This window comes from Trachurus japonicus, chromosome 17, assembly GCF_045865225.1.
Source record: "Trachurus japonicus isolate A0001 chromosome 17, Traja_1.0".
NCBI lineage: Eukaryota > Metazoa > Chordata > Actinopteri > Carangiformes > Carangidae > Trachurus > Trachurus japonicus.
Window position 1 is genome coordinate 25,653,540 of NC_140923.1, and position 22,400 is coordinate 25,675,939.

Genomic DNA, 22,400 nt, shown 5'->3' on the forward strand with positions numbered 1-22,400 from the left:
AGCGGTAACTAAGAGTAAAAATCAAGACTTGTATATAAAGCATAAAACTACATCACACAGGGATGTTAAGTAAAAGGTTTTTTTTATTTAAATTAGCAAAGAAGGCAAATAAAAACCTAAAAACCATGTGTAATGGGCTACAGTCAACTTCAAAAACATTGATAGAGCTTGAAGCATACATTTTGTGAAGTTGAAAATAAGCACTTTATAAAAAATAGATATCTACATTGTAACATAATGAACGTACGGTATGCATTTCCCAAAGTGGCTATGTGGTCTGTACACAATATAAAAAAAACTCCACCACTTGAAAGACTAAGATTGATAGCAGTACTCCACATGATCTACTTTCTATGGAAGAGTATGTATATGAAACAGGTTCTAAATGCCTTGACTGTAATACACCACGTAATAAAACAGAATTATGAAACCAGAGTAGCTATATAGCGTCCGAAAACTTCTACAGTCCATCTCTGTCAAAAGCTCAGGTCAGCACCACTCAGTTTAACTGCACTGTATTTAAAAACAAGTGTGAGACTGCTGTGAAATGCAACTTCTGATCACCAAGAAACAGGTTACTTTACACAGGGTTTTGTTTACAAAGCAGCTTTTCAGCACCTGACTTTGTGTCAAAAGCATTGTGCAACATTTACAAACAAGTACGAAATGTAAGAAAAAAAAATCCACAATGAAATGAAAAGGACTGATAGGAGCGTTGATAATATTCAGCCTTCGGAGGTACAATAGGGACTTTGGGAACAGGCTGGCACGTAATAATCACACAGCTGAGGGCACGGTGCCGGGAAGAGGGCAGAAACTGTGGGACTGCTAAGGACATGCACGGTGGACTGCTGATGGCAATGTAAAGACAAAAGCCCCTTTGATTACATATATAAGGGAGGGGATTAGTGGAGCAGTAGGTAATAAAAGGGAGTCTCAATAACAGTGCCATGTCTATTCCTGGGCCTCTTTGCCAGTCATCTTGTAGATCTCGGTGGGACCATCGACATGGGTGATGGTAGTGGTTAGCTGGATGTCCTCTCCACTGTTTGCTCCAGCATCTCCTGCACAAACAAAAAACAAAAACACGGCACATCATTAATACTAAATTTATTAATATGATTTCAATTCGAGGACATAATACCGGTATTCTAGGAGCAAGTATTTGGTTTGGGTTTTTGCCGTTCCCATTTGCATTACAGCAGGTTCTGATCTGTTGCATATCAGGCTGGGTTAGAAGAATTTGATCAGCATAAATACTTTCAGTTTGTTTGAAACTGAAGTTAAACTCCAGAGCTGATAAAGTAAATCAACACAGAGACTGAAACTTGGAGAGAGGCACCCCTCCCAAGAGATTGCCTGACGTACTTCGGTGAAAGCTTCCAGAGCTTCAAATCCTCTTTTTTCTCTCCCTGTGTCACTGACGTCAGGAGATGGATGGATGGTTTTCATTACTTCCCTGCTCTCCGCCCCACCCCCTCTTCACTGCTCCTTTCCGTCTGGAAGGAAGCCTGGTGTCCATTAGAATCACCCTCTCGGGCCAAAGAGACCCTTCTTTCCCCTGGGAATTTGGGTATTTCTCAATCACCACCCCCCTCCCCCTCTTCCAAAAACAAACTTTGGGTGAAAAGGTATCTTTACAGCAGAGGCCAGACACTTGCTTCCCTTCAGAATGACACTCAGGAATGAGGAGCCACTCAGATTAAATTGAACTTTACATGTAATTAATTAAAATGTTATAACTATATAGAGAGGTAGTTCAACATTTTGGCAAACTGGCCTATTGCCATAATCCCTATAGTTTTAGGAGTAGGTTCGTTACCTTTAATTGTCGGTGCAAGCTATTTTTAGAACGGCACAACAGAGCTTTCCGTTTTGTAACGTTCCATTATCATTTCATAGCGTGGTGAATGTGCAGGTCACAACTTAGTCCACAAGAGCGTTTTGGAGTTGTTGGATTGTGTATTTGATGAGGGAAACCAAGAAATCCCAATAGCCTCCGTAGCGTAGCTCTGAGCAGCTCGCAGCTCTGCTTCGCCGTTCTAAAAATAGCTTGCACCAACAATTAAAGGTAACGAACCTACTCCTAAAACTATAGGGATTATGGCAATGGGCCAATTTGCCAAAATGGTGAACTATCCCTTTAATAGTAATTAAAAGATAGTTTGGGCTTAATTCGACAACATTCAGAAAGTATTCAGACCTCCCCTGTTTTCATATTTTGTTATGTCCCAGTCTTATGGCAAACTCAAAAAAAGCTAATCTTCAAGTGTAACGAGTCTGAATACTTATTTTTTTCCTTTTTAATAAACACATTTCTCAAACTCTCTTTAGTTTTTCACATTCTACCAATCATCAGTTTACAGACAATGACCCATAATGACAAAGTAGAGTGGTCTGAATACTTTCAGAATGCCTTGTACACAACTTCTACACAAATCTGTCACGTCACATCATTTGAATTACACATTAAAGAAAAACTATTTCTATTGTTATATTATCCTTAGTTGAGTCAACTTTACTAGATAGTCTTACCTCAACTGCTACAATACCCATTTTCCGCACAATGAAATTTCATCCTGACCCACTATAAATTAACAATTTAGTACCAATTTAAAACCAGGAGGACCCCAGACATCTTATTTCTTTAGAAAGCTAGTAGAAATATGTAGTTACCGGTGATGCACTGACCACTTGACTGCTCATCTCCATAGCGCTTATGAGATGGTGCATAGAGGAACATGATCGCGAAGACGTACAGGTTCCACATGCCGTAGATCCCAGTGAAGAAGGCGCTGTTCACCTGCACCGTGTGCTCTCCCCAGTGCCAGTGACCTTCATTCACCTGGACACAGGACAGAAATATAAATGCCTTTTAACTCTTAAAGACACCAATGATCACTTCACTGGTCTTTAATGAAATTCACCTGACTGATGATGAAGAAGATGACGGTCATGGCAGCACATGTCAGAGTGACCAACATGAGGAACTTGAACCTGAAAATTAGCCCCTGAAAGAGGGCGATAAAGGAGATGAGTTACTGAGGAGCAAACCTCTTGCACTTGTCATGACCTTTAGTTGGAGCAATGATTAACCAACAGGACAGATGAGCAGGAGAGAGATCGAGACAACACACACACACACCTCGTAGTGCAGGCGTCTGGCCTTGGACATGGCAGGCAGGGACGTCCTCTTACCGCTGATATTGCGGAAGACTTGAAAAACCATGAAGCAGAGGAAGAGGAAGTAGAGACAGGCACAGATCCCTGCCACAATGATGAATGCCATCTGAGGTAGCACCGGTTAAGGAGACACTGATGGAGCATGGTGTAGCTACAGGCAAGACATAAATACTCACACCACAAAGATATACACTCAACATTTTAAACTAAATTGAATTTGCAAAATAATTAAAACGGATTTGCCAAACTGACCTTTATAGTTGCTTGTACATTAACTTGCTTGTACGTGAGCAATAAGTGTAAGTAATACGTGTAAATAACAAAAACTGCTGTTCAGGGCTTTGTAAGGTGATGTGTCTCATTTGTAAAACCTTAAGATTTCACTGCAGTAGAAAGCAAAGCAGAAACTTGTCACCCATGGACCTTTAAAGAATTGATGACCCTGCTTACGGGCACAGTGCCAAATGTCTTTGTCACACTGCTGAGAGTCAGGAACACTAAGCAGCCTTTTGCTTTTGATGAGTCTCAGAGGAAGAGAGGGGAGAGGGGGGCAGAGACCAAAAAGAAAAAAAAGGGGGTTATTGGCAGTCGTTTTAGAAGAGGTGTGCTGATAAATCTAACATTGCTCAGCTTGGCAGGCAAAGCAAAGCAAACAAACAGCTACACACTCAGAAACACTCCATCCCAAGACCCTGGGTAATACTTTCACATATGGCATTACTAAATTATTTCTTATCATAGCAGTCTGGAGGTCTGTTTTCAGGTCATGCTAAAAACCAAGAAAGAAGAAAATCCAGAATTGTGCAAGAATTGGAGACAGAGTCGTCATAACCAGTGATTTCAAAACAACAGGAGGAAACAGACTAGTCTGGCATTTGGCTGAGTACAGAAGAGCAACCAATTGAAATGATCGATGGCTGATTAACTGAAAAAACATTACATTGTCAGGCTTTTTAATTGGCATCATCCTCAGGCTGATGAAGTGCTCTTTTTCTTGTTGCTGTTATCAGATAATTGTCTGAAAAGGATACAGCCAGCTCAGTTCCCACATCAGATGCCCAGATGCTGTAGAAGGGGTTTGTCAGCTGGACACCTCTGATGACAGAAAACAGTTCATTTACATTTTAGGTTTACATCTAGAGTAACAGCATTTTATAATACAGGGCAGAAAAAATAGGAGATTGAGATTATGCATGAAAATAAACAAAAAGGAACCAGAAGATTTATTATTACAATATATAATGCACACTGGAATCAACCACTTCAATAAAAAAACTGTCTTTTGGGGGATTATGAGGGAAATTCTCACCTCTCACACATGTCGAAGATAAAGAGGCAGAAGGAGCCGAAGACGATGGGTCCAACCTGCTTCCAGTAGACTGAGAAACGATTCCTCTCCGTCTGATCCTGAGAGAAACAGATAGTACTGATTTAAAGATGCACCTTATAGTCCTGCAGTATAGCTGGTTTAGCAGTATACTTATACTATATTCATGTCATAGAATAAACAGTTCATTATAAACAAAAATCCTTCTTCATCAAAGCCAATCTGCAGGTAGCATTTCTGTCTTGCACTGCAGTGAAAATGCAATTTCTGCGTTTGTTTGTTTTGTCCGCCCAAGGTCATGAAATGTGCATAAGGAATTTTAAAATGCCATATTGATGATTCAGAGGCATCCATTAAAAGTTTGGAAAAACCTTGGAGGAGCTGATATGTTGATTTGTTACACTGGCAACTCTCTGGAGTGGATCCAGGTATTACTGAGATTGGATATTCTGAGGTCACCCCAGAATACGGATTTGAAATAGAGTTAAGATCAGAGTGTAAACATTTGACAACATGATTGATAAGGCTGAAAAGATGATTAAATGCAGCCTTTAACTATGTGTCTTCCTCTATTCCCTTCAGCGGTAATGGTGACAAAGCCATTCAAACCTGAAAGGCCATGAAAACAATTCAAACACTTGGACCTCATGTTTAAGAAAAAAGCTGCCTACAATCAAGTTCACTGAAGTCCTCGAGTAATAGAGTCATAGTAAAGACCTGCCAGTTAAGAGTTTGCCGATTAATCCATTCAGCTCGACAGAATCACTTTTGCACAGACAATGGGAGTTTCCAGATGTGCAATTTTTTAAGTATATTTTTTGGCCTTTTTATTGCCTTTAATTGATAGCACAGTCGAGAGAGAGACAGGAAATGGGGAGGCAACTCTACCAAGTGAGTCAGTTCCCAAATGAGTAATTTCTTTTCAATGAAAAACCACAGAAAAAAGGATAAGTCATTGTTTGAAAAAGGCATATTTTTGGTCTTTTTTTCTACTGAAGGCTCTGGTGGGTTCAGATGAGGGACAAGGGTGGCCAGGGACAGGTATAACAGGCACACGATCAGCACTTTTTTGATGGAAAAACACAAATAATCAATTGCTGAATTACTGGTGGTATGCTTAAAGGCTGTGATGTTTTCCCTGGAGGAATGCAGGACATGCTTTCACACATACCGAAGTGTTTTCCCCCACCCACATCCAGGGAAGAAGAATATCAGGGTCAGGGCCAATCAGCCTTTCTCTGGATGTTGTAACATGACATTCCTCTGTGGTCTCACTTTACTGAATCCGTCACTCTCTTTTACATTGAATGTTGTAGGGATTAGAACTGCATAGTCTTGTGTTAGAAAAGTGAAAGACAAAGGCTTTTTGATCTGACATAAAGAAAAACTTGTGATCTGGTGCAATATATCAAGCAGGCAGTCTAGGCAAAAATCACACGTACCTGTGATGTGCTGGAAAAAAAAAGACGTTTCATGTAAACACAATAAAGCCAAATCAAACCCAGCAATGATTTTTTTTTAAATTCATGTTAAAATCAACAGAAACACTGTTTGAGAAATATCTGAGGAAAAAGGAGATCAAGTTCCCATTTTATGGGAAGGTGCAGACAGACAGAAATTGATTTTGACATTTACAGACTGATCAAGCACTGTTTAACGGATGTCATGCACAACTGACTCGAGCGCTACAGTTCAAAGAGCACGAGGTGAGACTGGGTGATTCAAAATCAAGTGCCGCAAACGAGTGTACAATGAGACATACACAGGTGATTATGAGAGTGTCTGCCAAGTGGAACCTTGACAACAACTCAAGTTGTATTTTACAACAACTTAGCTTGTTGTCAAAACCAGGTTTAGGAATAGATTATGTAGGGAACAAGTCACTAGTAAGGCAGTTAGCTTGAGGTGGAGATGCAACATCACCGTGGAGACCTTGGTGTGCCGTTTTGACTTAAGTTCAGAAATCCTTCACAGATAAGCAAGCAGAGTTCAGCCCGTCAGCCAACGAGAGAGACAGCCTGCTGAGCAGAATACTCTGATGACCAGAGAGCTGGGGAGAGTCGTCCTGTCTGAGGCAGCCATGGAGATCATGAAATTTAAATAGTCTGTATGTTTAATAAGAGAAATGGCAGACCATCTCCATGACTGCCCCAATCAGGGACAAATTACAGACGTCAGACAAGAATGACCTGCACGTTTTTTGTTGGATGACAGCCGCGTTCAGTGAAGATTTTGATGGATGGTACACAACTCTGACACAGCTTCACTTGTCCACTGCCCGTGACCCATGTTGAATAGACCTGTATTTCCTAAACAAAAATAACACCAAGATAAGATGGGCAAGGCACCCTCCATTTTTTGACTTTAGATTTTAACAGTAACTCATTTTGTTTGACAGACCAATGAATCAATACAGGACACAAGTCACAAAGAGTGGAGAAAGAGCCACAAACAGCACAGACAAGTAAAGGTTTTACTAAGACTAATGAAAACAGTCTGCCTAGTAAAAGGCACACCTGATTCATTTGCATCCAAGCATAACTGAGCCCTTCAGAGTTCAAACGCACACTGGCATGTTCTCAAATTGTGTTATTGGTTCTCTCCTGCGTTACTCTCAAAGAGTATATTTAAAACCAAACAAATCAATTTTATAAAAAAAGACAATAAATGACAAGAGTCCAGGGGTTGGGGTAAATACTCTTGAAAGCGCGGGATGTAATTTGATTGATTAGGTGAAGATGCATAGCCTGCACTGAGAACAAGAGTACATCTGTAAACTGTATACACACACCTATCCTGAAAAGGAGCTAGAGTTTATGTCTTTTGGTGTAATTTTTTTTAAGTTTGTAATGTGATGACAAATCAAATACACCTGCAAAATTGACACATGCCATATCCAGAAGCCTTCAATGCTTGGTCAAGTCTTACTGAAAGCTGGTGGTGGTACGCTACACTTTTGATCTTTAACATAAACCTGGCTGAAGGAAGAGGAAAAGACACACAGGCGCTAAAGCATTCCTCTAGGCGAGCAGTCACAGCTGAACACCATTTAGAGTGGCTGTGATAGGATTTTAACACCTTTGGTATTAAATGTCTGCAAGTGAGACTGTAGTTAGCAAGCAAGGCTGCAGGTCAGTCAGAAAAAGATGAAACATTTGAACTGTTCCAGGTACAGTACCATGAGGTGCTCCCCACAGAAGATGATCCAGAAGGACAGCAGCATCGAGTAGAAGATGCCCTGCCTGATGTCTCCAAAAAGCAGCATCCAGGTCCAGTTGAAGCCGATAGAAAACCACTCCACTGGGATGTTGATGAATGTCATTGAGATACCCAGAGCGAAGATTACCCTAAAAAAAGGAGCAAAAACAGAGTTAAAAACTACAATACTTCCATCATCATTCTCGTTTTGAATTCAAAAAGGTGTCAACCACGGCTGTCCTTCGTCCTACTTTAACTGTGGCAGATGAAATTTAAAGCCACTTTTACTGAAAACTTCACCCAAATCTATACTACAGCTTTTACACAGACACAATCAATGTTTCACAGCAGCAATACATCAGCAATGACTGAAGAAGGCTCATTAGATCCCAAGACATTGATTAAATTATCCATTCAGCTACGAGCACAGTATGTCCCCCCGATCTATCCAACTGCACATAATTCACCACTGTTCCAAGTAGCCTCAATATTACAGCAAACCTCCCACGACCTTAAGAATCCAGACATTTAGAGAGAAATAAGCTTGAATTAGGAACAATCAGCCTTCAGCAGCAGGTTCCTGCATGCCGCCAGTAGATGAAAGGATGATCGTAAATAGTCAGATGAGAGGGCAAAACAGAGCTACACTGTGTGTGAGAAGGGGAGGAGGGGGAAAAGGCACATTGAGTGACCTTAAAATAAAATGTTGGTACGAATGGTACATGCAAAGGCTGTGGTTAACAGAACTTAAGTGAGCAGTGATCTACAGCACGAACCAACAGATACCACATTTGAGAAATATGCAGGGAATGTGTTGATGTGATCACAAGCAACACCGCCGGAGAGCTGAGAACGGCATCTGTATGTGGACGCGTGTGGAAATGAGGCGGCTCGACATTAAAATGTGCTCAATTGATGTGTTAAAGGTCCTAAATGGACCTTTTTTCCTTTTCTTTTTTTTCATTGGATGTTTTAGCATGCAAACACAGGAAATGCACAGGTGGGCTAATAGCATTAATTATTTCTGAGTTCCATTTGAATGAGCCAGTTCCTGAGCCTGGGGACTGAGCATGCCAACTCACTGAGACATGTCACTGAACTGAGCCCATGATTAGTGTAATTAATTCCACCTGTGCCTTTACTGCCAGGGCTCTGCTATCTTTCCTTTTGGCGAGCTTGGAATATTTTTTACATTTCACTATTTTGAGTGCAACAAAACAAATACGATGGATGTCGTGTAACAACCAACTTTATGAATTATAACATGATATCTACAGATTGTACATACCATTTTTTTTTTATAAAAAAAAAAAGTATGTAGGACAATTATTGGAGGTTACAAGTGTTAATGATATTGTAAATGTTTTTTTCCCCTCTCCATTATATAATGATTTCTTTTCTACTCCTATATTTAATTACTGTTAAAGGGACAACGAGGAGTTTCTATTCGGTTATAAAAAAGTCTCACGTTAATGTGGATGAATCTCCGCTACCCACACTGGTTAATGGGCCCATTTTCGATAAATATATCGTTCTGTCTCTATCGTTATTTTGTTATTATTAGTGGTGGCGGAAATGCTGGTCGAGCCGACCAGCGTTTCCTTCGTGGCGAGTCATGAGAATAACGCAGCTGAATCGCCGTTTATGGTCAGAACTACGATGGTATGTGAACCTCTTTGAACCTCTGACTTTAATTATTGATGAATGAAAACATGTGTCCGTCTTGCGCCGGTCAAAGAATTTTACGGTGCGTGCGGAGGCTCATAAATGTAGTGTGAAAACGCTTTGCTTTTCCAAAACTCCTCGTTGTCCCTTTAACTTTGTTGGTTGTGGTCCTTTTTTCCCCCATTTAGTTTCGCTTTTTATGTTTGTTTGTTTTTTCCTATATTGTAAAAATGCTGAAGGTAGCTTAATTTGCTCAATTTGCTATAAAGGACAGGCATAAATATAAGCATAAATATAAGTTGTTGTATTACGTGATGACTGACTGAATAAAGACTGAAATACTGAATCAAATTATCTCATTTTCCACACTGAGAAATGCCGCTCACATCTGTCCTCTATATTTAAAGGAAGTCTGAGGTTCACTGTTCTGACACCTCTGTAGACAAGCATGACAGGAGACTTTGGTAAGGCTTTCACAGCATAAAAAAATCATCCGCTGTCCATAAATAGGGTACGACTCGCACTTCCTAAGAGCCTGCTGGTCATTTGGGAATAAAAGCCTTTGAGTTGGAGAAGATAGAAGGCAGGAGAGAGACACTGGCTGCGTGTAGCTTTGTACATGTGGTGTCTCACTAGCTGGTGTGTGTATGTCCTGAAAGTGTGTCTGTGTGCAGCATGTGTCAGTTGAGTGCTAGCTTGCAGATTTTGTAACGTATTTCACGCTTGGCTAGGCCCTTCCTGTGGTGCAGAACGTTGCCTCTTACTGATCTGTCTTCCCAGCACAGCAGGGGGCTAGACAAACACTGGGCTCCGAGCATGGCTTCAACTTTACATAGCACAGACAGAATTCACACCTTCTGCTCCAGGCGGCATTAACTGTATTTGTTGCTTTAACCTCCTAACCTGCACACAAATTCCCAAAATGAACATAAATAGTTATTTTTTAAATATATGTTAAAAAATAAATAAATAAATAAAAAAAATACATGAAGCAGCCCTTCCTGTTCATTTTCTAGTAAATGAGAAACTAAGAGGTAACGTGTAGTTTCACAGATATTTGCTCATACCACACTCCTATCTCTAAGCTCTAGACTCTGTTCCTCCTCTGGCTCTTGATGAACAACGCCGTCTGATCTCAGTGACCTTCACTGCAGAGTTTGCATGACCTACTTGTACATTTCATTCATTGTTAATACCTTCACCTCGTGGATGCACTGAAGCAGAGCCTGAATTAAACTCTTGTCACTGTAGACCGACCTGGCGGTGTGTCTTCAAATAGGCATTATTCATCCAGTGGTGTAGTGGTCCCTGGAGAAGTGGGTATACTCTAAATTTTCACCTTTTTTTATAAGTAGTCAAGAAAAAAAGCCCTGCTTTAGAAACAGACTACTCTATTTAGTTTATGCAAAAAATCCGTAATTTCTACTTGCTCACTATTATAAAACGATCATGACTTGATTAGGAGCAGTTTGTAGTTACTACTGGTCACACAAGCAGCCTGGATGAATGTATTTATCATGAGGCAAACATGGTGTTTCAGTTATTCATAGTTTATAGTTACTTAAAATCTGAAGTTGACAATGCATCCTTGTTCATATTTCATCTTAAATAAAACACACAAATCATTCTCTTTGCCAAGGGCAACATTGGTGGGGACACAAAAGTACTCCGAGGCACCGCTCCTGAAAGTTGATGTTTTTTGCATTTGCAATCATGAGCAACTAATGAAAGACAAGAAGGCAACTTAGAAGAGTTCTCAGTTGCTCTGGCTGAAGTCAAATCCGTCTAGCTAACGTGACCCAGGCAGAACAAAAGCCGAACATGTTGACAGCTTACATTCGCGGTTGCAGATTCAAGCACCGTGACCTCCTGTCCCGTCCGACCAACGAGCAGGTAACTTTTACCAGCAGACGGAGTGACAGCGGGGACAGCCAATCACATGTACGTTAGCGAGAAACGGCAGAGCCAATCGGAGATCGATATTCAGGTTAGAGGCGGGACTTCTAGCAGAGACCGGCTGTTAACCCTTTGTGCGCATCAGGGGGGGGTTTAGAAGTGGGTATACGCAATCCTGACTGAAAAATAAGTAGGTACACGCCGTATACCGGCGTACCCCCTGGACCTGCATTCATCCTTTATCACCACAGACATGATCTACTAGAATTGAATTGTTTATGAATAAGGAGCGTGCTTATTTCACTGCAGTAGTGAGCACCCGTGTGATAACTTGTGAGGGAGTGGCCTTACTTCTCCAGAAGCACCGGAGGTCTGCTCATAAGGGTGATACGTCTCCAGTACCAGATCATGATGATGAGGATGCTGGGTGTGAGGAAGGTCTTCATGGCAAACCAAACTTTTGTGAAGCCGCCATTCTGGTGGATGCCCTTTGAGGAGAGAGAACAACATCAATGTCAACTGGTTAGTACTGTGAGGCATTTTATTATACTTCCTTAACGTTAATCCACAATGAATACTTACAACAAGACGAATATCTTTGATTTCTCCAATCCCCACATTGACTTTCTTGCGCTCATTGACAGGCAAGCGGATGTTGAGGAGATAATATTTATGGGCCACGCTTCCGATCTCCATGAAAGGCAGGAGATCACACTCGTAGTAACGTCCCTCATTCTCATAGGTCTGGAAAAAAAAAAAGATACACAACACATCACACTGGCTGCTATTTCATGTGTTTTTAATAATATAAAAGCCACAAACTCAAGACTTATCATGGGAAGCGCAACGTCTGATCGTCTGAGAAACAATCAGCTCAAATTACAGTTTCAAGTCTCCAGTGTTAATAAATGTGCTGAACAAAAGACTATACTTCAATGAAAAACAGTTCAGTTATTTGAAACTATCATTTCTTAAATTGGAAACTGACAAACAGCAGGAGATATACCCGTCTTCACCCATGATACAACTAAAAAATAAACAAACTCAATATAATCGTCATCGCTACTTGTAATAATCATAATGGTAAAGCATCAAAAATGTTCTTTCCCCACCTTCAGAGCAGTAAAATTGCAGTTGAGCTTCCTTTGTTCGAAAGAGTGTGCCATCGCCGTCCACTCACTGACTGTGTCGTCTCTGTAAGCCAGACCCACGTCAATGGTGACCATTGCCCCATCCTCTGAAAACAAGAATAAATTATGTCATTTACTTTAAAATAAATACACGCAAATGGTAGTCAACTGGAGAGTTTTCATATTCAAAGTACGTGAATAAATACGTTCACAAAATCACGAGTGTTGCATCTCATCACTGCACAATCCTGCTGGCTGTTATTATCCCATTGACGGGATAAAATTAAGTCCCGATGACAGGCAGCCTTGGCCTTTTTGACTACGTTGCCAGCACTGACATCACATGAGCCCCCGTTACACAGCCTGTTCAAAGCAGGAATGCTGCTCCTTTATTCTGCCTCGCTATCCGGTATTACAGCACAACTACAAAGGCACAACAGTGATGTCCTTGAATTCTAAGTCTGTAGCAGAGCAGAGCAATACTGATGTCTGTAAAAGGGAGAGCCAGCATGGTGGTGTTGTTGCGTTTACACGTCACATCTCTGAGCGGCAATATGCCGGCTTTTCGTAAACAAGCAAAGAAAGATGGCATAACATTGCACAATCTGTAGATATGCTGTTCGTTTTCACATAGAAGCTAGTTTTTCACATGCTTATGTGTTCAAGAGAGGTACAGAGAGTTAAAAGGATGAAGGTGGATCTATTGTGTTTAAAAATCACTGCGAACCTGAGCTTCACGGCTGAAGCTTTAATATCCGTTATGGCTCAGTCTGGTGATTAGGGCTGCATTTGTAACTGGAACTGCTTTGGTGGGTTTACTCTAAAACAAACATGTTCATACAAGACCAAATCATTCGAGTATGAAAATGTGGCACCGTCACCTTGAAATGAGTCTGAAACAGCCAGATTAACAGGATTATTTCTCTGCCATGTAAATATATTCTGATTCAGTGAGTCTGCTCTCCACGGTGGCCCAAATCTAGGTTACTTCCTACTTGACAAACTTAAACAAGACCTTGAGCTGGCCTCCGACAGCACAGCTCGGTATATCCAGCAAAAACATCCAAAGCAAAGCTATTAAAACTGCATCTTTAGATCACATTACAAAGCCAAGTGTTCTCTCCTCCAGCCCTCCAGAGTGCCTCTTGTGCCGTTATGAAACAAGCTGGAATGAAGAGAAAGAAACCCAGTGGCCTGTGCTGTGAATAAGGAAGGAGAAAAAAAAACTGTAGAGGCGGAAGAGAGGGAGCCAGATGAGAACTGGCAGCCGACTGTCTCTGTAATGCCCTCCCCTCTGCCATTGGTTGAGCCCGACGCCCTCAAATGTCAGCTCGCTTCATGCAAACATTCCACTTCAGTCCAGCGGCCATCGCCACGGAAACTAAGCCTCCTCAACAGCTGTGTTATTGCTGGACCTCAGCCAATGGGTGCTTGGTGCCGGGGTGGAGTGGAGTAGGTGGAGTGGTTAATAAGGGCGAAGCTCTTCTTTGGGATGAACATTGTTGCACAGATAACGTAGTCAAGGAAGGAGATGGCTTTGTGTTGGTTTGTCACACAGCGAGAGAACAGAAACCTCCCACCTTAGTCAGGCACAGAGCAAATGTTCTGGTCAGGGTTTAGACAGACCACCAGGCGCCATTTTGTTGACTGTGGAAGGCCTGGCTCCGATGTTTGTGGGTTGACTGTTGCGAAAGTGAATCAGTCCGAAACTTCAGTTTCTCAGCTCATGGAATCAGAAAACATATCTAATTTTAAGTTTAAAATGGTATATTTAAAAGAAGGTAAAAGTTTTAACACAGTACAGTTTCACCGTTTTGCCATTTGTTAAATATGCCCGTTAATAGTAGTTTTATGGTCTTGTAATATACTGGTGAATTTAATTTTGTATTTAAAAATTCTGTAAGAAGCCTGTTATATTTCAAAATGAAATCAAATCATAAAGAAATATGTTGGACGATGAAGGTTCAAGATAAAAATGCAGCCTACACCAGTTCTTTGGTGGTCAGAAGCAGCAGGGCCAGCCTTAAAAACATCAACCTGACTGATGAAGTTACTAGTGACCATGTCTGCTGAGTGATAAGGTTACAAAGCTTTCACAAAGCACCTAGTGATGAATAAAGCAACTTTTTTTGAACAAACCGAAACCAATTTCCAGAAAAGGAGAGAACCAATTATTCTCACAGCACCTCCTAGACTTGAGAAAGATCAACATGAGTTTGCAGCATCTGGCAAAAGGTCCAGGCTGATTCACAAGCTCGTCTGTCTGGCAGCCAGGCAGTAAACAATCCACAGCCCCCTAACAGATTTTCACCAAGGCCAAGAATGTGAGTGAGTAAATGATGCTGATGACTAGGCCACCATTGCTACATGACTGCTTATACAAGCCAGACCAGAACGGCTGTGTCACAATAAGGATTACACCGCTTAAAAACTTTGTTATAAATTCATCTTACTTTTCTGTTGATTATTAACTGGACTAAAGCGGATGTGTCATCTAAAGTTAACAAGTCATGGTCAGCGCAGACGGTACATCACTGGTCACTCTGAGGATCCCGTCTCAATACAGATACGTTCTAACTTTCTAAGCCTTAAAGCAAAAGATGTAAATGAGAGTCAAAACCTCATTCCCAGGCTCTCTTTGGGATCCAGTCACTTATTAGACTTTCATCCTTTCTAATCCTGTCTTTCAGGATCCCAAGCACCCTGCCAGGATACTGAGCCACGTCTCCTATAAGACACCAGTTATCTCGCTCTCCTCCCCCTCCCATTCCTCTCACACAGGCACTTCAGCATCAGCATGCTGTAGGACCGTCTATCCACTGATACACTTTACAGCACCAAGTAGGGATATGAAATGGGTTGGCGATAAGCTTTTGTGTTCTTTATGACAAAGGAAACGACATACTGCACAGACCTCGGGGCTCCACAAGACAACATTTACCTCAGGAGTTAGAAAGGTGAAGATTCAAGATACATCTGAGGTATAAAATACCATAATAGGTGTGGTGTAGCAAAAGAAAACAATTAATGAGGTGTTTGTAATTGAAGTTTCTTTATTATCTTAAGATTTCTGTGTGTGTCAGTCTAGTCTCTAGGTTTTTAAATCACCTCATGTATTCTGTAGACTCTAAAACTGGGCAAAATAATCAGAAAAACAAAGCCTGGTCTTTACACAAATTATAAATTCATCCCGACTATAAAAGAGGGAGAGCAACAAATCACATCATTTTGAAAACTGAACATATTTAAACACATATGTATGTAAATATACATAATCGTTTGATTGTGCCTTGGGATTGGAAAATAGGACACTGCATTGTTTGGAGTCAGTCAACTATGAAACCGGTCCAGATTACCGCTCTCTCCTCTTTATACCTGTCTCAAGGGTGTCTGACAAGCCCATCTACGAAACCCCTACGGGCCTACGCTGCTAGAGAGAACAAACAGCAGGACATCCATCATTGTTTGCTGCCTTTCAATGTCAGGAAATCCAATCTTTTGACAAAGACACACTCCTGTGGATCCCTCAAGCATTCACTATGGTAAACTGAACTAAGAACACAACATCCTACCAGGACGTTGTGTAGGAAAGGTAATACAGAAAGGTAACATTTATTGCTAGTAAAGTTGACTCTGCACTTGCATTGAAGATGTGAGGGATTTGAAGCGAAAACGGCTGTGAATATTTCACAAGCTAGATTGGTCTCATTGAGCCTCTGCACATTTGCCTTCAGCTTTGTGAAACTAAGAAAACAGAACAAATTCTAACACAACAGAAGTAGAAACCTCTGATACTGAAAATGTTGAGTGACAATTGGCAATCTGCAATTTACAACACAACCAACCAAGTAAATATCACTTGTTAAAGGGATAGTTCAACATTTTGGCAAATTGGCCCATTGCCATAATCCCTATAGTCGTAGCAGTAGGTTCGTTACCTTTAATTGTCAGTGCAAGCTGTTTTTAGAACGGTGGACCAGAGCCACGAGCTGCTCAGAGCTACGCTATGGAGGCTAATGGAATTTCTGGGTTTCCCTCATCAAACTCATCAAATACACAATCCAAAAACTACAAAACGCTCTGGTGGACAAGTTGTGACCTGCACATTCACCACGCTATGAGATAATATGGAACGTTACGAAACTGAGCCGTTTGAGGTAAATGCAGAGACTGCTTGCTGAAAAACTGCCCCTGAACGCAACGCGCATCAGCAGTTTTGCATGAATTTACCTCTAAAACAACTTTGTCTCGTAACGTTCCGTTATTATCTCATAGCGTGGTGAATGTGCAGGTCACAACTTGTCCACCACAGCGTTTTGGAATTGTTGGATTGTGTATTTGATGAGTTTGATGAGGGAAACCAAGAAATTCCTTTAGCTTAAAATAGCTTACACCGAGAAATAAAGGTAACAAACCTACTGCTATGACTATAGCGATTATGGCAATGGGCCAATTTGCCAAAATGTTGAACTATCCCTTTAATGATCACCTAATTGGCTTTCGGTTGTTTTAAGATTCCTATGCAAGACGTCATAGCCTCTTACAAGCCTGTGCACATTAGGTTACCGTAGTCTTTCTTTCACCTTGAAAGCCAGTAAGCCATGCCCTGGAGGAGAAACACAAGCCACATTGTCTTTACCCATTTTTCTACCCATAAGAAAGCATTGGTTTTCTCACCTATCTGGTTGTAGATCTTAAAGGCAATGTCAAACTGCATGATGACAAGCATAAACTGGAACCAGGGACTCATTTGCTTGTTAGGCAGAGGAATGTGGACAGCAAATACAATGTTGTTGGCCTCAATCTTCTTGGCCATGGCCTCATCAAAGGTTCGGATCCTGTCGCACTGGTCGGGTCCCCAGGGCATGAACCATTTTGTGTCGTCTCTGTGCTTGACTGTGTCCACACACTTGGTGGCCAAGTAGTGGACCGCTGTGGTTGGGCTGGGAGCTGGTGAGACAAATAGAAAGTAGGATTGATATTAGTCCGGATGTCATACTGAAATACTGCAGCAAAGTGTTTCAAGGCCCTGCCAAGTCAAATTTCCCCTCAAACCAATAAATCACAGAAAAGGTTTGAATTTAAAAAATCAATAAATAAAACGACACTGTGGATTTAACTGTCCATGGATAATATTCATATCTTGGCAACCATTAGGAATAGTCAACAGGTTGGGTTAGAGCCAAATCCGGTTCAAACACTTTGGCAATTACTTTTAACACTGTTTTGAAAATGTCTGGTAGCAACAAGGTCCTCTCTCCTTCACTGAAATGACGGGGAGGGAAAATTCCCGAAAGCTCTCAGGCACCAATTACACTGTTTACGCATTGAGATTCATGAGCTTGACAAGACTGGTGTTTGTAGTCTCTCTACTCACAGGATTTGAGTAGTGCTTGGGAAAAGATCTATCATTATCATGAGAACACAAAAACATTGGTTGCCTGTTGTAAAAACTGGGGGTCTGATGTGAATTGTGTCATTGAGGGGTTTTAGAGCCCAGCTGTTGCCTCAAGGGAAAAAAGAGCTGTTGTTCAGGGTAAACTACTCATAAGGTCAGGAGATGACGTCAGAGAGGCACCCAGACAGGAACCTTTACTTTCTGGTATCAGGTAGTATAACAGGCATTAAGTCAGGTAGAGTAAAACCATCCATATTAGGGCAGCATGACATTGCATTTTTCGTCTGCAACATGAAAAAAGCAATGGAATTTTTTTCAAAGCAGAGAGAAAAGGATTCGGAAATGACAAAGAGAAAATACTATGTAGTCACAGTTAATTAAGTCTCCCTTACATTTTAGGCACGTAAAATGCAATTTCAATGTCCTGTTTCACTGAACACTACAGTAGATTGAAATGAATACATTACGTGCCACTTCACAGGACAAAGCACAAACTGAACTGCAGCACTATGAATCAGAGTCATGGAGAAGCAAAGCAGAGTTGGAACTATTTGTTGATTGTTTCGCATTCTTGAAACAATGACGATATCAGTTGGTTAAAGTTTCCCCAAAGTTGACATATTGTTCTTCTTGTCAAATATGACGAAGTTCATGAAGTTTGTGTGCTTTGGACTGTTAGCATTTTCAACATGTCACTATAACTCAATGTGATGGGCACATATTCTATAGAGTTTTTCCTTCCAAGATATTTCATCATATTTATCTACCGAGGCTTAATCAACATGCACATTCTCCTGAAAAGGCTGGTGCTGGGAGCAGATCCCCAGACAAATTCACTGCAAAATCACATCTTACTCCCGTACTCATATCAAAGCTCTGTTTATTGGGTCAACGTTCCAGTCTATCGACCTTCATCAGGACCGAAAATATTTAATGACCAAAATATTCAAGGAAAACAACGAACATTAGTTTCAGCGCTGATGCAAAAGGAACTGGTACTACAGTTCCTTTATTGGTAACAGTTAAATGCTGTTAACTTGGGCAAGTACATATAATTGTGAAATAAAAGAAAAACATTTGGAAACCGAGACGCTCTTATGACATCAACTGGAACACAGAAAACCAGTCTTACTAAATCTCTGACGATCAAAAGACGGTGTTGTCTGTGGCAGACTTTGTGTACCCAGAAAAAACGCTGAATCCCACTAAAATTCTGTGGAATGACCCAAAGAGAAATGTGCAGATGTTCATTATGTTTCTGAGTTCATCTGTAAAAACAAGCTTGGTTTGCGTCCTAGTGACATACCTAGAAAACCCCCACAAGCTGTAATCACTGTTGAGGGGGATTGTGGGAAGTAGTGAATCATGGAAGAGAGAAAATGCTTGGACTTTCCAGAATCAGCTAATGAAGAAGATTAATGACATGTTTATGTGCTTGAGCATGCAGATGCTGACGAGTAAATTTAGAGATTTGATAGTTTGTCATTTTGTCCACTTTCCAAAAAGTATGCAAACTGCAACTACATGAAGACTATAAAAGTCAGCAGCACTTAAAGAAGAAGAACCCCTAAACTTATCTGTCTATCTAATCATATCTGTGTACTCATAGCAGAGAGCTTAAGGGCGGACACCACCAACAGACAGATTACACACCCTTTGGGGTACACAGTCCACAGTTGTAAAACCAAACACGGTCTATTTTCAAGAGGAAGTGTGTAAGCCAAGTTAAAATAGAATAAAAACACACACAGAGTGACAAAGAAGACCCACCAAACTGAATTAAACCCAGTTATCTGGAGCCCCTTGGAGTTCAATTATCTAGTGACCCTGTGAGTCCAGCAGCACACCGGCTCCTCCTGTCGCCATCGCAGTGTGTCCAGAATAATGGCAGTCCCCTCAGCCCACTGACCCCATGCCGTGTCCCCGGGTTTGTCGGGAAACAAGGGGAGAAAAACCCCTTTCTACTCAATTACCTCTGCCGCCCCCGGCCACCGAGCAAGCACAAAGGAATCTGGCTTCATTAAAACCATCTCAGCCAGGAACGAACCGAACAAGCTAATTTATCACCAGCCATGTAGTGAGTGAGAGGGACCGCAGGGACACGGGGAGGGTGACTGGTGTCTGGGGGATGTGAATGGTTTCCAAATTCAGCCCATAGGAAAGACTGGCATCTTTCACATGTACTCAACTTCTATTAACTGCGAGTATGTGTGTGTGTGTGTGTAGCTGCTGTGTGCTAATATGAGTGGGTGGATTTGAAGAAACTTGACAGCAACTCCAATACACTCCTCAAGGCAAAATGCAACTTTGACAGCTGTGTGTGTGTGTGTGTGTGTGTGTGTGTGTGTGTGTGTGTGTGTGTGTGTGTGTGTGTGTGTGTGTGTGTGTGTGTGTGTGTGTGTGTGTGTGTGTACGTGTGTGTGTACGTGTGTGTGTACACCACTGTCTGCCTCAATGCAAATGTGAATCTAGGGGAAAAGAGAGAGAAAAGAGGAGGGAACATGAATGCACTGCCTGCAAGGCGAGAGGGATTTAGGGAGAAGGGGAGACACACAGGGGGAGAGGAGAAGGGAGTGAAAGGAAGGTAGAGATGCTGCCTGGGGCCCCACACAGCAGACAGACATTATATGCAGGGGGAGGGGGAGGAGGGGGAGGTATGAGGGGAGAAGAGGGGGACAAGAACATACGAGTTCAGATCAAAGAAGTGTGAACAACACAGAAAACGGAGGCTGGGTGCATTTCCACGGCACTCCTGTGTTCAAAAAAAGCCAATAAAAAAAATTAACCCACAAGACAAAAATGGTGTCCCGTGTTATTTTTAGCAGGAAAAGAAAAAAGCACGGCAGCGGTCGGTCGGTCGTGGCACGCAGGGCAGGCAGCAGCAAACACCTTGATACAAAGCAGTGATTTATCCGAGGTGCACTCACTCCGGCTCCGGTGTCAAAGTGACTGTTTCTTCAAAGCGCCGCATTGTTTGTGCGAGGCTCGGTCAAAGACAAAGCCCAGGTGGGTAAAACACGGCTAAAAAAGTTAGCAGCACACTCACCGTCTTTTGTCTCTGATGAGGACGTTTATTAACGCTGGTATGAAGGCATGCAGCGAGCAAGAGCAAAGTCACAAACTTTGTGCTTTACCCCGTTTGGAGACGTTAACATGCGCGCACAAAGGGCAAGAGTTGGATAACTAATAAATGATAAAAGTGGGGGATATAAAAGAGAGAGAAAGAAAGGGAGAGAAAAAAAAAACTTACCAATTAAACCGCCGACCATGAAGGCAAACGCCTGAAACAAAAGCAGAATAACTCCCACTATCACCAACTTTTTGGTGCTCATGTTTTCAATAATAGCCCCCGCCATGGCGAAGCGAAGGTTGGAGCAAAAAAATTAAAAAATACAAATATCACACCGAGCGAGAAACAAACAACAGTGTGTTGGAAAAGGGACGAAAACGCTGCATCCACGGCCAGCAGCAGGAAGACTGGCTGGGCCCCCCTCCACCGCTCTGCTCCTGCCTTTCAACTTAGAGGGAGGAAGAAAAAAAGAAAAAAAAAACAGGAATCACATGACCGAACAGCACTCAGCTTTATCCCCGAACAGCCAACACCAGACTGGGAAGAGATCCGTGGAGCGCCGCTGCATTGCAAATAGGGGCTGGTAATGCAGGTTACCGTGTCATTGAATGACTGTAATAGCGCCCCTGTTTGCGGTCACAGGCTGCAGGGCTATTTAAAGGGAAGGTTTACAGGTCCTAACTCATGTTTGGTGACCAATACCCGTCAACACATTGTGGTTCAAAGTCTATTCTTAATCGGCGTTGGTCTGGCTACGTGTTTGATGAATGTGTCGTCTGCACAATTATACCTAAACTCGAGTAGCCTATTCTGTGATGTTGAGTTTATGGCAACATAGCAACCTATTCAAAGGTGCTTTGTAGTAACTTGATTTTTCTTTTTCTTTTTTTAAATTAATTAATTCACATCAAGACCTTTAATTAGAGTTGCACAGAGGAACCTGGATATATCATCTTTCTGAACAGACATTGTTTCCAAAAAATCCTGGAGAAACTAGATCAATCAGAAACAGTAGACATGTCCCAATCCAATAACTGCACTAAAACTTACATTTTACACACAACGGTCTGCTTATTTGGCTGTTTCCTCACTAAAAACCTTGTGTGTTAGGATATGTCCCCTGCGGGTTCTTTGCGTCTTTCACTAGGACCAGGACCTTTGGTGGTTTGTGGACTCAAAAACCACGTTCAACTATGGTGTTCAGGGTAAGCTACTCATAAGGTCAGGAGATGACGTCAGAGAGGCACCCAGACAGGAACCCTTACTTTCTGTATCACAGGCATTAAGTCAGGTAGAGTAAAACCATCAATATTAGGGCAGCATGACATTGCATTTTTCGTCTGCAACATGAAAAAAGCAAAGGAATTTTTTTCAAAGCAGAGAGAAAAGGATTCGGAAATGACAAAGAGAAAATAGCCTACTATGTAGTCACAGTTAATTAAAGGGGACATATTATGCTCATTTCTGCTTCTTGACATGGTACCTTGATGTCTAAAAGTAATGTTAGTAACATGCTTTGGTCAGAAAAACCAA

General features: G+C 41.6%; 1 protein-coding gene across 2 annotated transcripts; it reads right to left on the reverse strand.

Moving 5' to 3' along the window:
- Positions 1-65: 65 nt before the first annotated feature.
- Positions 66-21,300, reverse strand: wls (Wnt ligand secretion mediator). Of its 2 annotated transcripts, XM_085804268.1 has the most exons (13): positions 21,048-21,300; positions 17,077-17,349; positions 12,382-12,506; positions 11,852-12,013; positions 11,621-11,757; positions 7,689-7,857; positions 6,700-6,819; positions 4,493-4,590; positions 4,215-4,278; positions 3,146-3,289; positions 2,928-3,011; positions 2,677-2,845; positions 66-1,064 (listed from the first exon to the last, which is right to left on the reverse strand). In XM_085804268.1, the coding sequence occupies exons 1-13, from the start codon at positions 21,151-21,153 to the stop codon at positions 955-957; spliced, it is 1,761 nt and encodes a 586-aa protein (XP_085660394.1). In that variant the 5' UTR covers positions 21,154-21,300; the 3' UTR covers positions 66-954. The 2 variants fall into 2 exon arrangements, with proteins under 2 accessions (XP_085660394.1, XP_085660395.1); XM_085804269.1 differs by lacking the exon at positions 6,700-6,819.
- Between the last annotated feature and the right edge of the window lie 1,100 nt (positions 21,301-22,400).